Here is a 22,481-nt window from a genome sequence, read left to right on the forward strand (position 1 = left end):
TCATCACTACAAGTAAGGGGAGTGAGATTATCACATCATTGGGTAGATATGAGGGACAATAGTAGAGAGATGATCTTAAGTCTCATAGGTTCTATTTGAGATTCTAATGGATGTTCTTCTATGAAATTTGTTGATGTCATTCTTTGTTTTATTAATGATTTGTAACTAAATTTGATTGAATCAGTGTGACGATGATTTACAACGTTTGAGGGATTAAGTTAATTATGATTTTAGGGATTTTGATCTAATTGAATGAATTTTTTTATTGATTGATGTAAGAGTGGTAAACGATGGTTTGAATGATATCACTACAAGAATTTTGCAGATTAGCGAGGGAATTTAGCGAGGGATATAATTCCTCTCTAATCCCTCGCTAATTAGCGAGCAAATAGCTTGGATTTATATTCCTAGCTAAAGTCCCTCGCTATTTTGCGACCAACCTTTGTCTTCTCGCAAATTCTTCGCTAAAGTTAGTGCTTCTTTAGCGAGAAACTTAGTCCCTCGCAAATGTCTTGCAAATCCCTCTCCAAATTATGAGCCAAAATAAAAAATAAATTTTTCATCTTGCGAGGGAGTTTTCTTGTCGCAAATTCCTCGCTAATGAATTATAAGTATAGCCCTCGCAAATTCCTCGCAAATCCTTCACAAATTAGGGAGGGAAATTTTTTTCGCTAATCCCTCGCAAACACTACAAGAATTTTGCGGATTAGCGAGGGAATTTAGCGAGGAAATAGCTTGGATTTATATCCCTCGCTAAATTCCCTCACTAAATAGGAGCATTTTGCGACCAACCTTTATCTCCTCGCAAATCCTTCGCTACAGTTAGTGCTTATTTAGCGAGGAACTGAAGCCCTCGCAAATGCCTAGCAAATCCCTCTCCAAATTATGACCCAAAATAAAAAAAAATTAATTTCTCATCTAGCGAGAGTTTTTTCTTGTCGCAAATCCCTCGCTAATGAGTTATAAGTATATCCCTCGCAAATCCCTCGCAAATTAGTGAGGGAAAAGTATTGTCGCTAATCCCTCGCAAATAAGAGATTACGTTGCTTGCACTACCCTAAAAAATGTCTCGCAAATTTAGAGAACAAAGTCTTGCAAATTGACTAATATTATCTAATATTTTTTAATTATTGAATATTTAAAAATATTTTTAGAATTATTAAATATTATCTAATATTAATTTTAAAAATTATTAAATATTATCTAATATAATCTATTAAATAAAATTATTGATTAAAAGATAAAGCATACAAATTTTTAGACTTAATTTATTGAATAAGAAATTCAATATATAACGTAATTACATTCATTAAATAACTCATTTAAGAGTTACTTTTAAAGTGACTGAATTTTTACTCATATATATTTTTTAAAATCCACATATATATTACAAGAAAACATCCAAACCATATTCCAATTGGATGGTTTTTTTAACTTTCTTGCAACTAGTCCTTTCAGTATAGTTAGTTCTCGCAAATCAAGCGACAATAAGATTGGTTCATGCAGGCATAAATTAAAATTATTGTTACATTGACTATAAGATTTCAAGAATATGGTAGAGAATTATGCTTAAAATATAGAAAGGCCAATATGTTGCCTAATATTGTTTAATGAAGTTAAACTTCAGCCGTTTAGAGTCTTAGAACTTCTTAGTGGTAATTAATTATGCTACGATTTTAACTTTCTTAAAGTCAAGATCAAAAAGGAAAAATAGGCAAAAAATATTAAAAAAGGTCAATTTTTTAAAATTATTTTCAATAAATATGGATGTGCATTCCAATTGGATGGCTGAAAGTGGAAAAAAGAAAAGAAAGACATGAACCGGTGAGTTGATAACTGAGACATTTTATATATTTATTTATTTATTTATTTTGGTGAGTAAAGGAAATGATAAAACGAAAAAGAAGAAAAGAAAAAATGTAAAAGGGAAGAGAAACATATGTAAAGGAAATGATAACTGAGGCATGGATACAGACAGAAGCCGGTAAAACCCAAGTGCCTTCACTCCTTCTCTCTCTCTCTGCCGCGGAGGTTAGGGTTTTCTCTGCTTCCAAATTTCTCGCTTCGTTTCACACCTTCACACCATTTTGCATACTCTGATTTCACTTTTTTAATTGCTCGCGTTTCTTGCAATTGCATCTTCAAGATTTTTTTATTTTTATTTTTTAGTATTTCAGCTTTTTAATTGCGTCGGAATGTGTTATTGGTTGAAAATTTGGATCCTCCGTGAGTGGTGCACCTTCACATCGGGGCTTTTAATTCTTTTGTACGGAAATGCGTTTTGCCTTTATTGTTCATTTAGGCCCTGTTTGCATAAAATTTTTAATAAGCACTTGGTTTTCCGTTAGTTAAATTTAGTTTATGTATAAGTTGAAAACACTGGCAGTGAGGGTTTTGAGTAGTTTGTATTTGATTAAGTGAGGACAAAGCTCTTTATTATTATTTAATTATCAATTAGGTCATGAAAATATTTTTTTATAACAAGTATACATCTATGGCCCCACGTTGAATTTTGTTCTAATGATTGGAAGTGCATGATTTGTTATATTATTGCTTCTTCCTTCAGAGAGTTGTCATTATCAAATTATAAATATCTCTCTCTACCTATCCGGATCTCACCATATCAAATCCAGTTAGCTTCTCCTATTGTGACTACTCACAAAAGACATTTGATTAATCCAAAGGAAAAAGATGCATTCGCAAAAGACATTTGATGTTTACCCATTTTATATAATGGTTAAAGATAGTAAAAAAAATATAAAAAGTTGTATCTCGGGTAAACTGGACAATCACTATTTTATATCAATCTAAGGAAGGCCCAACAAAGCTTATGTGGGTTATTTTATTTTATTTTATTTTATTTTTAGAAAGAGCATTATGTTGTTGTTGTAAAATTTAACATTGATTATTTATTCTTTTGGTATTTCATAATATAAGAATTGTTTGTAACATGTTTAAAATGCTTAATTATTCTTTGACGGCTGTTTATCATGGTGAAGCATACGTCAAATCGTCAATTATTGTTGTGGGTCATTTGAATCTGGCTTGACCACCCAAAGCAGTTAACTATAACATGTTCCATAACCGAACAGTTTAGTCACAAGTTCATATTTTACAATCAAGCCACATATATGGTTTTAAAAAATATATAGGTGAAATTTTCTAGTAATGAACTAAAAAATATCAAGTTTCTATCTGCAGTAAAAGATACTAATAGAACGGAATAGTCGGAAAGATAATGTTAAAAACCTTATATTATATTAGAACCGTGTCTTCAACTTTAGCAGCTTCCTTTTCTTTTTCATTTTAAAACAGGCACAAGTTTATGTATAATGCACCAATATCTCTAAACATGGTTAAAGATGTTCCATTTATATATAGCCCTGATTTTTTCTAGTTCTTATAATTTCTTTTTGTTTTAAATAGTTCCTCTAATATTTGTTGTCACTTCTTTTGCTCCTACCCGTAATAACAAAAACTAAACACATATTTACTTGCTATTTGTATTAGGAACAGGCACATGGTAGGTCATTTCCAACGTTTTGCACGTTGTGTTCTGTTTTGTGTTGATTTTCTTATAGTAAGTTAAGGGCCACTCTTTGTTCAACTTTTGCAACTGGGGAGTGGGAATGTGGCCCTATATATAGTACAATACTTGCTACAGTATCACAAGTTATGACTACTTAATGGGGAGAAGAAACTTTTTGCGTTTATTTTTGACTTGCTTTCCTGGATTATACATACTATTTGATCTTTTCACCATGTATGGCAACGTTATCTAATGCTAGCTACTTAAAAATCTCCCATTATTTTGTCTTCATTTTCAAATTTACTTTCCAAAATTTCCTTCTCAAATTGTTTTCTTAAAAGGGGGTAGGAGAGTTTATTCCTAGACCCGCCACATAATTAGAGGCATATCATGTGAAAGACAAAATAGCGAGGGAAAAAAGAGCAAATAGCTAGGAAAATATAGCGAAGGAATAACGAGACAATTGCTAGGGAAATATTGCGAGGGAATAGCGAGATAATTGCTAGGGAAGTATTGCAAGGGAATAGCGAGATAATTGCTAGGGAAATGTTGCGAGGGAATAGCGAGAAAATTGCTAGGGAAATATTGCGAGGGAATAGCGAGAGAATTGCTAGGAAAATATTGCGAGGGAATAGCGAGAGAATTGCTAGGGAAATATTGTGAGGGAATAGCGAGAAAATTGCTAGGGAAATATTGCGAGGGAATAGCGAGAGAATTGCTAGGGAAATATTGCGAGGGAATAGCGAGAAAATTGCTAGGGAAATATTGCGAGGGAATAGCGAGACAATTGCTAGGGAAATATTGCTAGGGAATAGAGAAGGGTCTGCGAGGGATATTCAGCGAGGGAATTGCAAGGCTTTAGCTAAGAAATATAGTAAGGGAATAGAGAGGGGTTTGTGAGGGAACATTAGCGAGGGATTAGCTACAAATTAGAGAGGGATATTTTGCGACCCCTTAGCGAGGGAATAGCGGGGAAGCTTTACCGCAAATTAGCGAGCAAATAGAAAGCATCCTTAATATAATTAGCGAGGACCTTAGCGAGGGATTGGCGACGGATTTTGCGAGGGATTGGCGACGGATTAAATCCCTCGCTAATTAGCTACCTGTATTTAGCGAGGGAATGGTCTCTCGCAATTTCATCACTATTTCGTCGCAAATCTGATTAGCGAGAGATTAGAGAGGAAATAGCGAGGGAATAGTCCCTCGCTAATATGTAATTTTCTTGTAGTGTATGGTGATTAATTAAGGTAAAAGGTTGTGTATGAATGAATTGTTGTAAATGAATTGAGTAGCTCGCAATTTTGCAATGTGCAGAGCCTACGACCGTGCCGAGTGTGAGAAGGATCACATTGGGCGTGGCACTATAGAGAAGTCCTAAACCTCCCTATGTAGCACCTCACACCATTTGACATCGATTTCTGGGGAAGTGCGATTTTAGATGTGGCTTGGACCAAGTCGAGCAAAAGGGTTCTAGAGGGATTTAGGCTCCTTGACATCGGGTGTATAAGGATAGCCATGTCGGGCGAGATTGAGACAAATAGGTCCCAAACCTTGCCACATTGAGAACAGGTGATCCTATACTAGGCATGATTTTGGCAAAGAGATCCCTGACCTCTCCTTGTCGAGTGTGAGTCCAACCTCATTAAGCACTAGTCATTTTCCCAAACAATGTTAATTGTACAAATTAATTGACAATTGAGGAGTCTAGAGGAGAGATAAAACTAAGAACTAAGAAAATAAAAATAATAAGTTTGTAATATGTAAGAAGTTAATTGAATGATGCACTTTGGGTGTATGTATTAATGATGTTCTCTGAGGAGTTGTCTTGATGCATTATGTGCTGAATTAACATGAGTATTGTGGTGAAATGTGGTGGATAAGCCCAGTGTTGTGGATTGGAAAATGAGGAAGTGGATCATTGCATATTGTAATGTTGTGATATGACTCATGCATACATACTTTGTTCACAAGATAATATGAGTATGTACAGGTGGAATTGAAGTGAATGTTAGGCAACAAGAAAGGAGGTTGAATGTTGTATTCCTTAAAAATATGTTATTTATGAAAATTTATCCTTCAAAAAGTGAACCTTTTGAGTGTTAAAATTTTTTCTTATGAGACTATCTTCTAAGTAATTTAAAGTAATAAAAGATTATGTGGTAGAGATGTATAAAACAATAATAAAACTATAGCTAGTAAGGAGATAAAGTTAGAGAGATTTCACATTGAGTTTTTATGCTGATTCACCCTAAATAAGGCTACATTCAATCCTCTCACAACCTAGTGAGATTTTTCACTAAACACAATCATTGTTGTTTAACTTACACCTCAAGCAATCTACTAATATAGTTTCCTCACTACACAACCACCTGCCATTAGTAATTTCCACTCAACCACTTGTTGAGATTTCTCCCTCAACAACCTATTGAGTAACCCAACCTCACAACCACCTACTATGAGATCTTAGATCATCTTGGTTGAACTCATTTCTCTCCTTCCTACACCTCTACAACTGAAATCTGGGTAAGGAAGGCTTTTATAGAAAATGGGTTTGTGTATCCTAACACTCAACTATGGTTACAATAGTTCCTCCTAATTGGAGCTTCCACTAAGGAAGATTCACACTTCATTTTCTCTATTATAAGATTGATACAAATGTAGAAGTGGAGATCTCTGAAAAGTAAAGTATGAAGCAAGGATTACAACTTTGATAGTTGATTTAATGTGATTTCTCTCTTTGCTCCTGCCTGCTTTTGAAATGTAGCCAAGGTCTTCTTTTATAGTTTTCAAAATAGGTTTGTTAGGGATTGCTTATTTTTTAAGTAGTGTTGACATCAACTTGTACTCATCAATCAACTAAGACCAATGGTGCAACATAATAACTCAAGTTGCTTAAATGCTTTCTATTGAAGCTTTTGAGTTATAAGCTTCTTAGTACTAAATAGAATATATATGAAACATTTGAACAAATCTTTTAGTACTCTACATGAGAACTCTTTATAGTTAAAACTTGAAACTAAGAGTTTGTCATTATTAAAACATATACTAAGGTGGGATTCAACAAGGATATCATAGGTCATCTACCTATACCCTGGAGGATGTTATGGTAGGAAACCTCTAATAGAAATGGAAGGCAACTATGGAAAGTTGTAACACTTTGATAAGACCCTAATAGACATTTCTTGGTTAAGGGTGGTTCAAGGGGATCACTATAGATGGGTGGTTCCACTCCATGACTGCTATGCTATTCTATAGAGGTTGATGAGGAGATTTGGTATCATATACATATAGAATTAGGAACATGCATTTGTAAGAGTCTTTATAATTATAATTATGAATGATTAAAGTACATTGTTGGTTAATGATGATGGATTAATGCATTGTTAATATTGTTTTGGATGTATGGATGACGATTGATGGGTATATGAGATTAATTAATTATGTGAATTTGTGTGGCTACTCTTATACTTCATATATGTTGTGTACATATGAGATCATGTATTGTCACTCTCTATGCTTGTGTTTAGGTTGATTGTCAATTGTTGGAATATATCAAGTACAAGAATATGTATTTGATAGTGGAAAGACTCAGAGCTTCACTTGTCTAGGAGTTTCGATCTAATTAGTATGACATTGAGATGAAGATTTATAGTTTTAGTATTTTGTTTGGAATTATTCAAGTTTAATTAAATCATGTTTGATGTTGGAGTTTTGTTCAAATGGGCGATTGGTATCTTCTTTTAATCTTACACATTATTTAGTTATGCCTTCTTTTATTTAATAGAGTTGTTGAAAGATTTGTGAACCCTTTTACTAAGAATTGATGTTTAAGAGACTTTATAAGATACATGTTTCTAGTTTTAAAATTTATTTCATATTAATTATTTATTTAATTATTCAAGGAGAAATTGGAGGCCCTTTTTAAACAAGTTGCATACCCATGTGTCGTGACACCAACGATAATAAATTAAAAGAAATATAACAAAAACAACTCTTAAAATGTTCAAATGAAATTATCTAGCTAGTTGGGCCTTTTCTGTTAAGTTTATGTTTATTTGCTTCCTTGGACTTTTCTTTTATTTGAATGTGCTTATCATGAGCCAAGTTTGAGTTGCATATGATTTGGTTCCTTTGATTCATGAATGGACTAGATATATAAATATATAATTTATATAATTAATTTTCTATTTAATTTTAACTTATTAAAATTTAAAAGAACTTTCAAAAATTAGTTATAAGTCAATAATACTTAAAAAAAAGTGGACACCTTAAGGTTTCATAGTTAATTGAGTTTTTTTTAATTATTTTATTCAAGATGAGATACTTTTTATTTTTGCATACTTTAGTTGTTATTAGCTTACTTTGGAATCATATACCTTATAATTTTGTAAAATTAATAGAATAAGTTATGTTTTATCTTTTAAAAAAAATAAACAATTATTTTCTTTCTTCTAAAATCTATTAATATATTAAAATTTTAAAATGCATTAGATTTAAATAATTTGACTCTTAGTTTATATAATTCAAGCTAATGAGCTGGACCAAACTAACGAGTGAAGTTTAAACCAATAAAATAAATATTATTGAGTTAAACCAGCTTGAGGTGAAGCAAACTCAATTCAATTTGACTCATTTCCAACTTTATATGAGAAACTATCATGATCTCTATTTTTAACTTGTTGCGTGTTATTAATTTTTTTTTTAAATTGAAAAACTTTAATAATAAATATCATGTTGAAATTAGTTGAAACCAAAGACATGATATAAAACTGTTTAAAATTATCACATGGTAGACCTCACAATAATTTATAATTTTCTTTTAAAATTTTAATTTATAGTAGAGTATGTATTAAGAAAAATATTTAAGAGAACGTACTATTAGTATTTCTCATGATTAAATTCTCACTATGTTTTTATGACATTATGGTGGTGCAACAGGTAGCGACGATTATTTTCTCCATTTTAAATTTAACCATCTTAAACCAAGACATAATTAAACAAATATATTATGAATTCTTACAAGAATCGGGGAAAATGTTGGTTTGATGGATCGATCGTGGCATGCTATGCATTGCTCCTATTATAGTGCTAATCACTACCACCTTCATGTTCTAAAATAGTAAAATATATTCGTGGCGCTATGACACCCACAAAAATATTGCAGAGATTTCGTTTTCAATAACTAGTGACGAAGACTAAAGCACATGCGTCCAAGAAATTTGGGGTTGCCATTGCTCGTTTGACCTTCGATTAATTAACCGAAGAAAATCCCACTTCAAGTTCAACATTGTCATATTGGACACAGTTGAGAACAGGTTAATTAAGAAGCTTAAGACACGTTCATCAAAGCCATGCTCGTATGAAACAAAATTGACAAAATGTGCACACTTTAGAGGGTGTTCAAAGCTTGGCATTGCAATGAAATGCTTTATGTTTACAACACTACCATCTGGATTAGAAGTTTCCACATTGCAGATATAGATATATCTAAAAAATAGTCCAAATTGAGTTCTGGATTTGGATTCTTTTTGTTAATTACTTTTCCATCAGCCTAGAAAAACAATGAGGGAGGTTGTGATTATTGCAGTTGCTGCTACACTGGGGAATCTGCTGGTTGGATGGGATAGTTCAACCATTGCAGGTGTATATATGCTGCTCATATATTTTTCATACATCTTTTTTCTCGTCTAATTTATATCGTAATCATCGTCATTGCTCATATAACATGCATGTTTAATTACTCAAGTATCTGAAAATCTTTAACATCTTACCCATATTAATTTTTGAATTTAATTAGAATGTATGTCAACAGTGTAAAAGTCATTTTATACGGTTTTCTAATCATAAATTATCATATATAATAAAATTATTTTTTTTAATAATTACTTTAAAAGTATATATAGGATTTTTTTTATTCTACGTATATTCTTGGATCTACTAATGCAAAGACTAATTCATTCACGATGATAAAATTAGGGATGATAAAATTAGGGATGATAAAATGGGTCATGGCCCACGGGCCAGCCCGTTAGTCTACCTTAAATTGACTGGCCGGACTTATCATTTCAATCTCTCAACCCGTCAAGCTTGCCCTGCCAAGCCAGTCAACCTGTCAACAATTTTTTTTTGCATTTTTTTAATGGACCAACCCGCTAGCAACCCACATTTAGATAGGATGAGCCAACATTCTCAATCCATTTTTCAATGGCGGCCCAGTCCAACTCAACCCGTCTTTTATGGACCATTGACGAACTGGACCAAAACGGGTCAGACCGACTCATTTTACCACCCCTTGATAAAACTGTTCACTCATGGTAATATAGTTATTGCCTATCTGAAAATTTTTCACACACAACAGAAATCAAATGCCGAATTTTTTGTTAAATAAATAATCCCAATACGTGCAAGTATATGGTGATATAGGATAATTTTTTAACTAATTTACCATATAAAAATCTTTAATTGAGTACCAAAATTAAATTCTTAATCTTTTCTCTTAATGATAGTCAATCTTATTTAGTCGGGTAAAATAAAACTATCAAAATTCACCACTTTTTGTCAGACAAAGGCTTTTACAATTGTTTTGAAGTGTTGAACAAACTTTGAAAACTAAAAGTTATGCATTTTTAAACTAAAATATCAAAATAGTACTAAAAAGAACATTGAGAGACTAAAACGTGAAGAGATTTTAGAGGGATCATCCTAAGCATATTTTTCTCCATTTAGTTTTTGGTTTCTACAAATGATTCCACGTCTCAAACTTTAGAATGCAACAAGAAACCTGTATTGTTGGGCATTAGATCTCACTAACAGTACATGTTGGTACATCCTTGCAGGGGGCATGAGTTACATCAAACAAGAGTTCAAATTGGACAGCGACCCTACACTGGAGGGGCTAATCGTGTCGACACCATTCATCACGGGCACAGTTGTTACAATATTCTCAGGGACAGTTTCGGACATTCTTGGAAGGCGTCCAATGCTGATAGCATCATCGGTCATGTTTTTCTTGAGCGGTTTGGTGATGCTTTGGGCCCCTAATGTGAGTGCGGTTCTGTGTTCAAGGCTATTGGATGGAGTTGCCATTGCACTTGCCATAACACTCACTCCTCTCTACATATCAGAGATTGCACCACCTGACATCAGAGGCACTCTCAACACTCTCCCACAGTTTTCATGCTCCGCGGGGATGTTTGTGGCCTACGTCATGGTCTTCTGCATGTCCTTGACGGACGCACCAAGTTGGAGAGCAATGCTTGGTGTTGTGTCTGTTCCTTCTGTTGCTTATTTCTCTCTGGCCATGTTTTATCTCCCTGAGTCTCCTCCTTGGCTTGTCAGTAAAGGGAGAATCCCTCAGGCTAGGAAAGTTTTGCAAAGGATTCGAGGCACTGAAGATGTTTCAGGTCATGCTAAACCTAAACTAGCTTCATTTTCTTTGTTGGTTTTGACAATGTTATCACTTATCATCATCATCATCATCATCATATCATGACCTGGCTCTGATGTATAGGGGAACTGGCTCTACTGTCTGAGGGAATGAGTCCTGGGGGTGAAGGCACCACAATAGAAGAGTACATGGTAGCCCCTGCAAGTGACCTCATGGCAACAAAGGAAGCAGGTAGGGATTGCATAAAGCTCTATGGACCCAACCAAGGAGGGGTTTCAATGGTTGCACAACCACTGAGTGGACAAGGTAGCATGTTATCACGAAGCATGTTAACCTTGTCTCGCCAGGGAAGCCTCGTTGCTCAGGCTCAAAACCTCAAAGACCCTTTAGTCAGCCTCTTTGGAAGCCTGCACGAGAGTGTTAACCCCCTAGAGCTTGGTGCCTCAAGAAGCACGCTGATGATTGAGCCTGATCAGAGCCCCTTTGGGACCAGTGACAACCTGCATGCACCACTGCTTTCGGCCCAAGTAAGCATTGATAAGGCTTTGGGGGAGATACCTAAGAACACTGACATTGGTGGGGGGTGGAAACTGGTTTATAAGACTTCTGAGGGTGGGAAAAATGATGGGAAACTACAAAGGGTTTATCTGCGTGCGGATACTAATGCGGCGTCTCAGCATGGTTCGTTTGTTACTGGTTCTGGCTATGACTTGCATGTAGATGGTGTTGGTGCTGGTGGTGCTGGTGGTGAGTCTTTTCAGGCGGCTGCACTTGTCAGCCACTCGGTTCTCATCCCTAAGGATGTCAACATTAAACAAGAAGTTGCTTCTGCCAAACGCAAAGGTTTAGGAGATTTGTTTGATACAGGAGTCAAGCGGGCATTGACTGTTGGAATTGGACTGCAACTTCTTCAGCAGGTAAACCAAAACAAACTTCACATTGCACTAGTTGCATTACAATACCTATCAAGCTTCTAGTTTTTTCTATTGTTTTGACTTTTGATCATTGTGTACCCCAAATAATGTTACTCAGCCTATTGGGGTACAAGTTTAAAATCGATTTTGAGAGTTTTTCTACAAATGCTAGCAACACTTCTCTGGCAAATACTTTATCTGTTTATTAATTGAAAATCACAAATTTCAATAAGTCTTGCTACTAAATTATAAAAGAGATTCATCAGATGAAAGACTATCTCATAAAATGTAATTTCTAATAAATTTCAGCCAATAATAAAGAGAGTGATACTAATATTTCTTTTAGAGAAATATTTGCAACATTTTCTCTAACACTCTATTATCAGTTAAAACTTAATAGAAGTCACAAGTTTTGTGGGTTTTGCTTCTCCTTTAATGAGACTCTTTCCTAATTTAGTACTATGATCTACTAAAATTTGTCATTTTTAACTAATAATATAGAGTATTAGCAAAAGTATTAGAGAGTATCGGTAACATTTCTCTATTAGTTAATGAGGCTTAGCTCAATAAGTAGAATCGAATAATATCAACAAAAGAAAGAAGTCTTTGGTTCTAACAGAATCAACAGATTATGGTCTTTCAATAGTAAGTTACCTACCTACCTTTGCTTAGATGCTCTGCTCTTGCATGGGGCAACCTCTCTTGCCTCTTGATTTTCTTCACCAAAATTGAAAGATCTAACTGAATCAAAATTACTTTTGTTATGTAGTATGGATTTCTTTACATGCTTAAGCTCTAAAAGGTTAGGTGCTATACTATATATACCCAACCCAACCCGTTAATATTCAATATTGCAATCTGATCTTCTTTCACATGTACACTATCAACATCCCAAAGACTTCAATTCTATTAAAGTTAATCTGGCAATGTTCTTTACCATATGCTGAGTACATGATGTTTCCGAGTGTTGTTTTCGTAGGGTTTTAAACTTAGTTTCTATATATAACCAAACCAAGGATTTTAATTATATTGCAGTTAATATTTAAAGTTTTTGGCCATATGCTGAGTACAAAAAGTTTATGTTGCAGTTTGCTGGCATAAATGGATTTCTATACTATGCTCCCCAGATTCTTGAACAAGCAGGTGTTGGGGATCTTCTGTCACATTTGGGCTTTACTCCAACATCTGCTTCGTTACTCGTAAATGTCGTTACAACATTCACTATGCTTCCTTGTATAGCCATTTCCATGAGGCTCATGGATGTTGCAGGCAGGAGGTATGCTTGCTTTTCCTTACATTCTTCTATAACATGGGTGGAATGTTTAACCATTTCACAGGACTATTACTTTCTGAAAACACTTCTAGAATAGAAAAATAGGAAGAAAAAATAAATTAAATTTTTTCATAAGTTAAAATTACTTTATATATAAATTAATTTTTAAAAGTTTTTTCTATTAATTTTCTTAAAATTTTATTTTAAACTCATGTATAAACTCGTTTTACCTTATGTATAAATTTATTTTAATTGTTCTTTTGATTTTTCTCTTTTAAAAGTACTATAGATAAACTTATTTACACAAAAACTTGTTTACTAATTTTTCTATCGCCATAATGGTTCATTTCTTTGTATAATCTAGATAGTGTCCTATCAGGAATTGAAATCACCTATGTCCATTTTCTGCCCTAATAAGCCTATTCCCCAATTAAAAAGTAAAGTAATTTGTAGTTAAAAAGTGACACTCTTGGGAGAAGAGGAAGGGGCCAGGAAACCGGAACATGTAATTTGTTTCCATCATATTAGTGCCACAAATCATGAGACTGGCATTGTTTATTAATTTTCTCATGGCAGGTCAATATTGCTATACACAATACCAATCTTGATAGTGTCTCTGATGATACTAGTAGTACGGAACTCAATCCCCATGAGTTCTACCCTGAATGCAATAATCACTGCAGCAAGTGTTATGGTGTACGAAAGCTGCTTCTGCATGGGACTTGGTGTGATTCCCAACATCTTGTGTTCAGAAATCTTCCCAACAAGTGTTCGTGGAATATGCATTTCTATTTGCTCCCTTACATTTTGGATCTGCATCTTGATAGTCACTTCTACATTTCCCTTCTTGATCCAGCTCCTTGGTCTCACTGGGGTCTTTGGATTGTACGTTGTTGGGTGCATCCTTGCATGGATATTTGTCTACTTGAAAGTTCCTGAAACTAAGGGCATGCCTTTAGAAGTCATCATTGAGTTCTTCTCTATTGGTTCAAAGCCTGAATGAAACGTACTAATGATGAAATCATACTCGTAATTATCATCACATGAAGCAGGAAAATTAAGAAGCATTTACCATTGACTTCCCAAGTTTAATTGCTTTGGAGTCCCCTAATATCGTGGCTGAAAATTTTGTTGGTGGAAGATTGTAACCATATGATATACGTTTGAATACATATCGGGAAGATTTTACTTTTTTGTCCTATGAAAAGAAGAGTTTAATAATCTAAAATTTGTTTAGACACCAATGTAATTGTACTTAGACTATTCAATATTCATTCCTTGGACTCTGTATTTTTGCCACGAGTGTCCAAATGATGATATGTTTCAGACATTTGAGCTCTGAAAAGCTTGTTGGATTCTTTCAATGTAGGTATGGCGACAAAGAATGGAAATAACCTTATATCTATATCTGTATGTTAAAAAGTGATTATTTTTCTTTACTAATTTTTTATTTATAAAAATTACATAAATAGTTTGATAATAATTAATAAAAGAAAAAAAAATCTTTTTCATGGATGTTTTATCTTTGAAATTATTGATAACTATCTATCATCCCCACTAATATATTTTTATTCAAAAAAAAAAATTGTATGAAGTTACAGAATCTCTCTTTTTCACTATTAACATTATGTGTTTTTTGCTTTCGAAAATGTTTGCTTAATTGTCTAATTTTACCTAGCATTGGGGCTATAATACTACCTCTAGGACCTGTATTTTAAAGGCCTAAACGTTGTCAAAATACTTTTGAAAATTTGTTTACTGGAATCATATGTAAACTCGACTATAACTCATAAGAGTTTCTATACACGGAAAAAATATTGAAAAACATATCACAAAACGCAAGTCTTTTAACACAATTTTTTATTGACTAAAATTTATTAAAATTATAAAATTTTGTGAGCATTACTTTTTATTTGATAAAATTTACTCACAATTTTGTTATTTTTAGTATATTTTAACAAAAAATAATCATATACATAGTTTGACTTTTATTCCCCACTTGAGAAAAAAGTCAAATATAGTTTTGTGAGTATTATATTCATTTTCACTTCAATCCACTCTAAAATGATATAAGATTGTGAGACTAATGTCAACTCGGAAGAGTATTCGTGGTGAGGTTTTATTTAATCTTTGTTTTAAAAGTCATCTAAATTAGATATGGAAATTAAGTACGATTCGGTTTGAATGAATTATAAAATTTGAATCAAATTAGTTGATTTTTACGATTTGATTCAATTTTATTTTTGCAGTTTTAAAATTTTATTATCTAAAAATCAATTAAAAATATATAATATAATATTATTTATTTAATATTATATGTAAAAAATAAAACTAAAAATATATAAATATTAAAATATTTTGATCACTTAATGTATTTAATACTAATTCTTATCTTATTATTTTAGTACAAATATTTCTTTAATATAATTTTAATTACCATATTAAATATATTTTCTCATATATATATATATATATATATATAGTTTGTTAGTTAAAAATTATTTTTGAACATTATAAATTATGATAAGGAGGGTTATAATAACATTGGTATAACTTTTACTAATTATTACACCGCTCAATAATTTTATATTAAATGTGAGTTTTATTAATTCAACTGTTAAATTGAAAGGTCATATCACTTTATATGTTTATATCAAATTTTGTTAAAATTGAATAACAACTTGAAGGTAATCAAATTGTTCATATTTTAGTATATTTTGAAATATATATTACATTAATTTTATTTTATAAGAATGAAGTATCAAATCATCTTGGATTAATATAAAATTTTGTATATATGATCTAAGAGTAAAGAACTTTCAATCTAATGATTGAATTTACAAAATTTACATTTAATATAAAGTTATTGAGAAATGTAATACTTAATAAAAATACACTAGTGTTATTATAACTCTCCTCAATTATGATTATAAGTTTATAAACTGAATTTTAGAATAAAAAATCATAATTTATTTATAATGTTGAAAAATAATTATTTTTTAACTAACAAATTATATATATATATATATATATATATATATAAAAGTTTGGTTTGATTTAATTTTTAGTGGTTTCGCATTTCAATTCAAATATTAAATCAAACCATGCAATTTTAAAAATTTAAAAATCGCCAAACTGCTAATTTGTAGTTTTCTATCGGTTTTTAATTTTTTTTATTGATTCGATATTTTTTGTTTGAATTATTTTAGTTTTAAACATCCTTACCAACTAATAAATAATAATATTATGTTATTTATTTAATATTATAAGTAAAAAAAAATAAAACTAGAAGTATGTAAATATTAAAATATTTTGGTCACTTAATGTTCTTAACACCAATTCTTATCTTATTATTTTAGTAAAAATATTTCTTTAATACAACTTTAGTTATCATATTAAATATATTTTCTAATATATATATATATATATATATATATATATATATATATATATATATATAGTTTGCCAGTTAAAAAAAATATTTTTGAACATAATAAATAAATAATAATTTATCATTCTAAAATTCAGCTTAGTAACTTACAATTTTATAAAATACCTTCTAAATATTATAATGTATATTTGGAGAGAAAAACATCTTTTAGTAGCACTACAACAAAATTTGTTATTAATGACAATTATTTAATGACAATAATTTAATTGCCGCCATATGTAAAAATATTAATGGCTAATACATAACAGTCACTAAAAATGTATTTATATTACACTAAAGTTTACTATTAACGAAAATTATTTATTAGAAAAAATTCAAGTCCCACATCGATTAGAGATAATATAATTAAATAGTATATAAGTGAGTAATCACTATCACCTTACAGGTTTATTTTATAGGGTTGACTCTAAATTCACTATTCTAAATTGGTATCAAATCACTCATTGTTACCAAGTTCAATAGTGCTCTAAAACAATTAGAGAACAACTTTCACCTTATAAATCTCACATCTCTTAAAAGACAAGACAATTAAAAAAATAAATTAAAAAATATATAAATAAAAGACAACTCTCATCTTATAAATCCTACATCGAATAGAGATAAAAAAGTATATAAGTTATGAATTTAGAAAATGAAATTATAGGAATAAATTATTTAAAGTAAAGGAGACAATTGAAAAAATAATTTTTAATAGCCTTTAAAATGGCTACTAGAATTGTTACTAAAAAAAATAAGTTTTTCTGACAATTTAGTAGATCTTTACCGACATTTTATATAAATGTCGGTAATAATATTAGCGACACTGGATACACCATCCATTAGTTAAATGCTGGTAAAAAAAATAATGGCTATTTACATGGCCACTAAATAATAAATTAGTTGCCACAAAAAACTAATTTTGGTGTAGTGTAGTTGACAATTTTATAAGACACCTTTTATGTTATGTGTCAATTTTGTATACATGCACTATACATTAGAATATATATATATATATATATATATATATATATATATATATATAAAAGTTTGGTTTAATTTAGTTTTGAGTGGTTTCAAATTTCAATTCAAAAACTGAACTAAATCACGTAATTTTGAAAATTAAAAAATCGTCAAACCACTAATTTTCAGTTTTCTGTCAATTTTTAATTTTTTTTGATCAATTTGCTATTTTTTGTTTGGGTTATTTTAGTTTTGAACATCCCTACCAACTAGTATGACTCACTCACTTTCTTACATTTAAATTCTTTTACACGGACAAAATTTAATTATTGGTAGAATAATTTTAATTTTTTTTATATGTAACATTGTTGACTAGTTTTATTATTTCCTATGTTAGAACCACATCATTGTTAGAGTTCTCCCTCATCAGTCAATATGAGTCAAAGAACACGTCATTGATCTATGTCAATATAAATGTCACTTCATCATTAATTAATAATCATTTATTAGTCAATTTACATAGAGAATTAAAATTACATAATTTTAAAAATTGGAAGATCAAAATTTTATAATTAAAATAAAGAGACCAAAATTATGAATAAGAGATTATTATAGGAGAACCAAAAGTTTAATTTATTCAAAAGAAATAGATACTTAATTCAAATTTTAATACATGATCCAAAGTACATACAATATTACAATCTCAAGTAATCAAGTTTTGAATCACTAACATATCAAGTTTTTTTTTAGGGAAATATCAAGTTTTTAATGAGCCCTATATATTAAATATGAATTGTTATATTATGTTAAAGCGTTTTTTATTTGTTTTTCAATGAAAGGGTTTTTAAAATTTTTATTAACTTCTTATCAAATTTGATTTTTATTCATCATAATTATTTATAAATTAAATTTTAATATTTTTAAATATATTTTTTCAATAAATAAAATAATATTATGTTACAATATAAAGTATTTATCATAAATCTAAAATATAATTTATATGTTTAAAGATATTATCAATAGGGTTGGTGTGACACCCTCTATCCCAATATAATATACAATAATTGTAAGCAGAAATTTAGAATGAATAAAAACTTTCTCAATTAGATAAGACTCAAATAACTAAGAGGTAAGGGATTCACATTCGTATACATAATCATAATTCACTTGCGAAAATTATAGAAAAAATAAAGTTAAATGTTTTTCAAAACAAAAGAAAGAAACTAAAGTCCTAAACTAGTCCTAACGATGTCATATATCCTATCAGAGCACGCTCCACAATAAGACTTAAACCTCATTACCAACATCCTCATGTTGATGTCACCTGCAACACAATAAAAATACACATAGCGCAAACAAGAGAGTGAGTAACATCTCACTCGGGTTCAAGTGTAAAAATAATAGTCGGGCAATACACGTACAAATTATAATAAGCATATGCATAGCTACACATTAATCAGGTGCAAATTCAAGTTATACGTACAATAGTAACACATACACAGTCACTCATCATGCAATGATGTCATGAACCCGACTCATAAATGTATGCATGTGGCGCTAGTTACCTGTCATATATCACAAGTGTGTTGCCTAAACAATACACCTAAGGTAGTTTAGGAGTACATGTAGGGAGTTACCCATACACCCTCAACTAGAAGGATGTACTGCTAGGGTCTAGTCAAGATAGGGAAGCTACGCAAGTTACGTCTCATAACGGGCGTAATCGAGACATCCAAACCGCACTATCCCCCTAGGACTCCCCTAAGTTGTTACACAAGGAGGACATTTCCTAATAATGTACTCTACATCGTACCCATCACATAGATGTACATGATGCATGTCACACATTCACACTTCATTGACTCAACATTTCACTTGTTACATCATATCATGTTTCATGTCACTTGTTCACATGTCACATTTCTCATAGTCATATTCATAAGTTCACACACATAGGGATCCTCTTCATCATAACATTCATAAGAGCACATAATTCACATCAAATCAGTACACAAGACAGTTCATATCTAATTCATACCTCCAAACACACAAGAAACATGTAGACATTAGCAGGGGTCATGCCCAACGCACCCCAACTCGCACCCGACGAATTAGATGCTTCACCAAAAGCGAAGTAGCACGCCTAATGTGCCCTGAATGCGTCCGGTGAATTTAATGTCGTGCCTAAAGCAGAGAAATCTACCTGATGTAGCTTCACACATGCTTGACATGACTTTCCAACGTCCGACACAACTTTCTTGCACCCGACGCAACTTTCCTAAGCCCGGCTCAATTTTCCTAGGAAACTATTAATTTGTGCCAGCACCCTTAGTGTGAACCTATTCACAATTTTCACAACAAACATGTATTCATATAAATCAATCGGTAAAAACCCTCCAAATAACACCTAGAACATAAATCTATACTCAATATTACATAAAATACCTCAATTCTCATCAACAGATCATATCTCTAATTGTTCCTCATAGGGTTTTCCATAGAGCACTCTAATTCATTTCAACACTTATCTATTTTTGAAATAAAACACATATTCATGCATCACACCCAACAACGAACACAATAGAAAACTCTTACATCAAAACATAAAACATTCCTATTTTGCCTATTCCTAGAAGCATGCATCAGGCAAGGGATTGTGGGTCAATCCTGCTACCCAATAGTTATTCCCAACCCTGAGTAAGTCTTTTCACTCCCCCTTACCTTAATAAGTAGAAGATGAAGCATGAGCATAATCTAGTTGGTCTCTCATTGGTCTTCGGTGAGCGTAAAGGAAAATGAAGTCAGAAGGTGAAATGATTTTGGTAGCCTCAGGTAACTTCCTAACTCTTGAAAACTTCTTTCTTAAAAATAAATAATAATAATAATAATAATAATAATAAATAAATCAATTATCAAAACGCCCTTCCTTCCTTTCTCATAAAAATAAATAATAATTAAAACATACTTTCTCTTTAATAATCATATTAATAAAATAAACTTTTATAAAATGTCTCCCGCTACACTAATTAAAAATGATAATAACAAATCATGTTTCATAAATAAAATAGAGCTCATATAATTAATTAAATAATATCAAAACTCTAAAATAAATACATTTAAATATCCAAATAATTTCTAAAATATCTTTAATATAATTTATGAAAATAGAAGTGTTATAGTTGGTCTAATGGTGAAGGATTGAAGTAGAATGCATAGGGTCTTAGTTTCAAACCCTGATGCTGTTATTGTAATTTTCACGGATAAAAAATGTTTAAAAATATTTTATTTATATAAAATTTTAAATATAATTTTTATATTAAAACATAGTATATATATATATATATATAATTTATTATTGTAACGATCCGTCATGGCCGTCACACTACGAAACAACACTACAAATTACTGAAATATATATACTAAAATAGTATAATAAAATATTTACAACACAAGTTGCTAATCAAGCAACCAATGGCAACCAATTATATACAAAAAATATGCTATTGTAAGGTAGCCTACAAAAAAAATTCATCTCTAGGCACCTCCTGTGACCTCTAGCAGCTATCTCTAGTCTATCCCTGTCCTGCTCCAATACAACGTATGATCATCGCAGTCCAAACCACATGGAAACATGCAAGGGTAAGCTAGAGACAATAAAAAACTCATAATAATTTAATATGCAACATAACAACTATATAATCATCTTCGCATCATTTCAACTTGATTCCATATATCAACGTTGTATCAGCACTTCAACGCAACTACTGTACAAACTATTAGAATAGTTATCATATTCATCATAACAACAACCAACACATATTACACACCTCTCAACAACACATGCTTAAAACAACTTACAACACAGGTAATCTAGTGACACTAGCATCATCATCAACTTGTATACAATTAAGAAACTTACAACATAACAACACTATCATCATCCTCAACAGGATCAACATACAACACAATCACATCTTAACAACACAACAACAAATATACAACTCATATCAGCAACAAATCAACTCATCAATAACTTATGCGTCATCACGCATTTCAACTCGGAGATCTCCTACAACGTGGTAAGTAGTCTAAGTGGCTAGGTCCTACCGAACCGACAACATAACAAATTTGGATATCAATCCACAACACGATAATGGTTTCTTAGACTTTACCACTTAAATAAGAAAGTATAGTACTCGGTTATGAACTAAGTTCCTGACTTCGTACTTTACTCAAATTGGTTCCTTGTAATCGGTATAGTTCGACCTTGCCCCTATACCGTGGTCGCTTTATAATCGGTATAGCTCGACCTTGCCCCTATACCGTGGTCATTTTATAATCGGTATAGCTCGACCTTGCCCCTATACCGTGGTTGCTTTATAATCGGTATAGCTCGACGTTGCCCCTATATCATGGTAGCTTTGTACATGTGTGCCTCGACCTTGCCCACACATGGGACCAACTAAGTCCTAGAGAAGAACAACACAACATCCACTCCAAGGGACAACTTCCCAAGGAGGGTTTTTAACAAATTGGGCTCTCAGAGCACCACAACTATCTCAATCCGCACAATGGGATGAGCAACTTCGAAAATATCTCTTCTAGTCCTAGTAATCAACAACTTATCATCACAATTGAATCAGCTTACAACTCAACAGCACAACTCAGCTTAACAACTTAAACAACACACAACTTTCAACTCATCATTTCAATCAACTTTCAACTTAAACAACACACAACTTTCAACTCATCATCTCAATCAACTTTCAACTTAAACAACATGGTATATCAGCACAACAACTCATCAACGTTGTTTAACAACACATTTTAACAACACAACATCTCATTTCAACTTTAAACAACACAATCAACTCAACAACTTATTAGCTCAACTCATAATTTACAACTCAATCATCATAAAATAATATTTTTTCAACACATGGCACAACATACAACATTACAACAATATACAACTCTTCTCTAATAAC

At 31.7% G+C, this 22,481-nt stretch overlaps 1 protein-coding gene and 1 long non-coding RNA gene across 2 annotated transcripts; both read left to right on the plus strand.

Annotated features, from left to right (window-relative positions):
* The first annotated feature begins 1,673 nt into the window (after window positions 1-1,673).
* Window positions 1,674-7,372, plus strand: LOC145958320 (uncharacterized). The gene is made up of 2 exons (XR_014434054.1): window positions 1,674-2,031; window positions 7,057-7,372. It is a non-coding gene; the product is annotated as an uncharacterized LOC145958320 (long non-coding RNA).
* Window positions 7,373-8,715: 1,343 nt separating this feature from the next.
* Window positions 8,716-14,508, plus strand: LOC109808987 (monosaccharide-sensing protein 3). Its single transcript, XM_020372192.3, has 5 exons — window positions 8,716-9,170; window positions 10,366-10,932; window positions 11,040-11,833; window positions 12,919-13,106; window positions 13,680-14,508. The coding sequence occupies exons 1-5, from the start codon at window positions 9,092-9,094 to the stop codon at window positions 14,104-14,106; spliced, it is 2,055 nt and encodes a 684-aa protein (XP_020227781.1). The 5' UTR covers window positions 8,716-9,091; the 3' UTR covers window positions 14,107-14,508.
* The last annotated feature ends 7,973 nt before the right edge of the window (window positions 14,509-22,481 follow it).

This window comes from Cajanus cajan, chromosome 5 (assembly GCF_000230855.2).
Source record: "Cajanus cajan strain Asha chromosome 5, NIPB_CcT2T_4, whole genome shotgun sequence".
NCBI classification, from domain to species: Eukaryota; Viridiplantae; Streptophyta; class Magnoliopsida; order Fabales; family Fabaceae; genus Cajanus; species Cajanus cajan.

Coding starts and splice junctions, on each gene's coding strand:
- LOC109808987 (XM_020372192.3), top strand. CDS start 9,092: ATGAGGGAGGTTGTGATTATTGCAGTTGCTGCTACACTGGGGAATCTG. Junction 11,834..12,918: donor GACTGCAACTTCTTCAGCAG/GTAAACCAAAAC, acceptor TTTATGTTGCAG/TTTGCTGGCATAAATGGATT. Junction 13,107..13,679: donor ATGGATGTTGCAGGCAGGAG/GTATGCTTGCTT, acceptor TTCTCATGGCAG/GTCAATATTGCTATACACAA.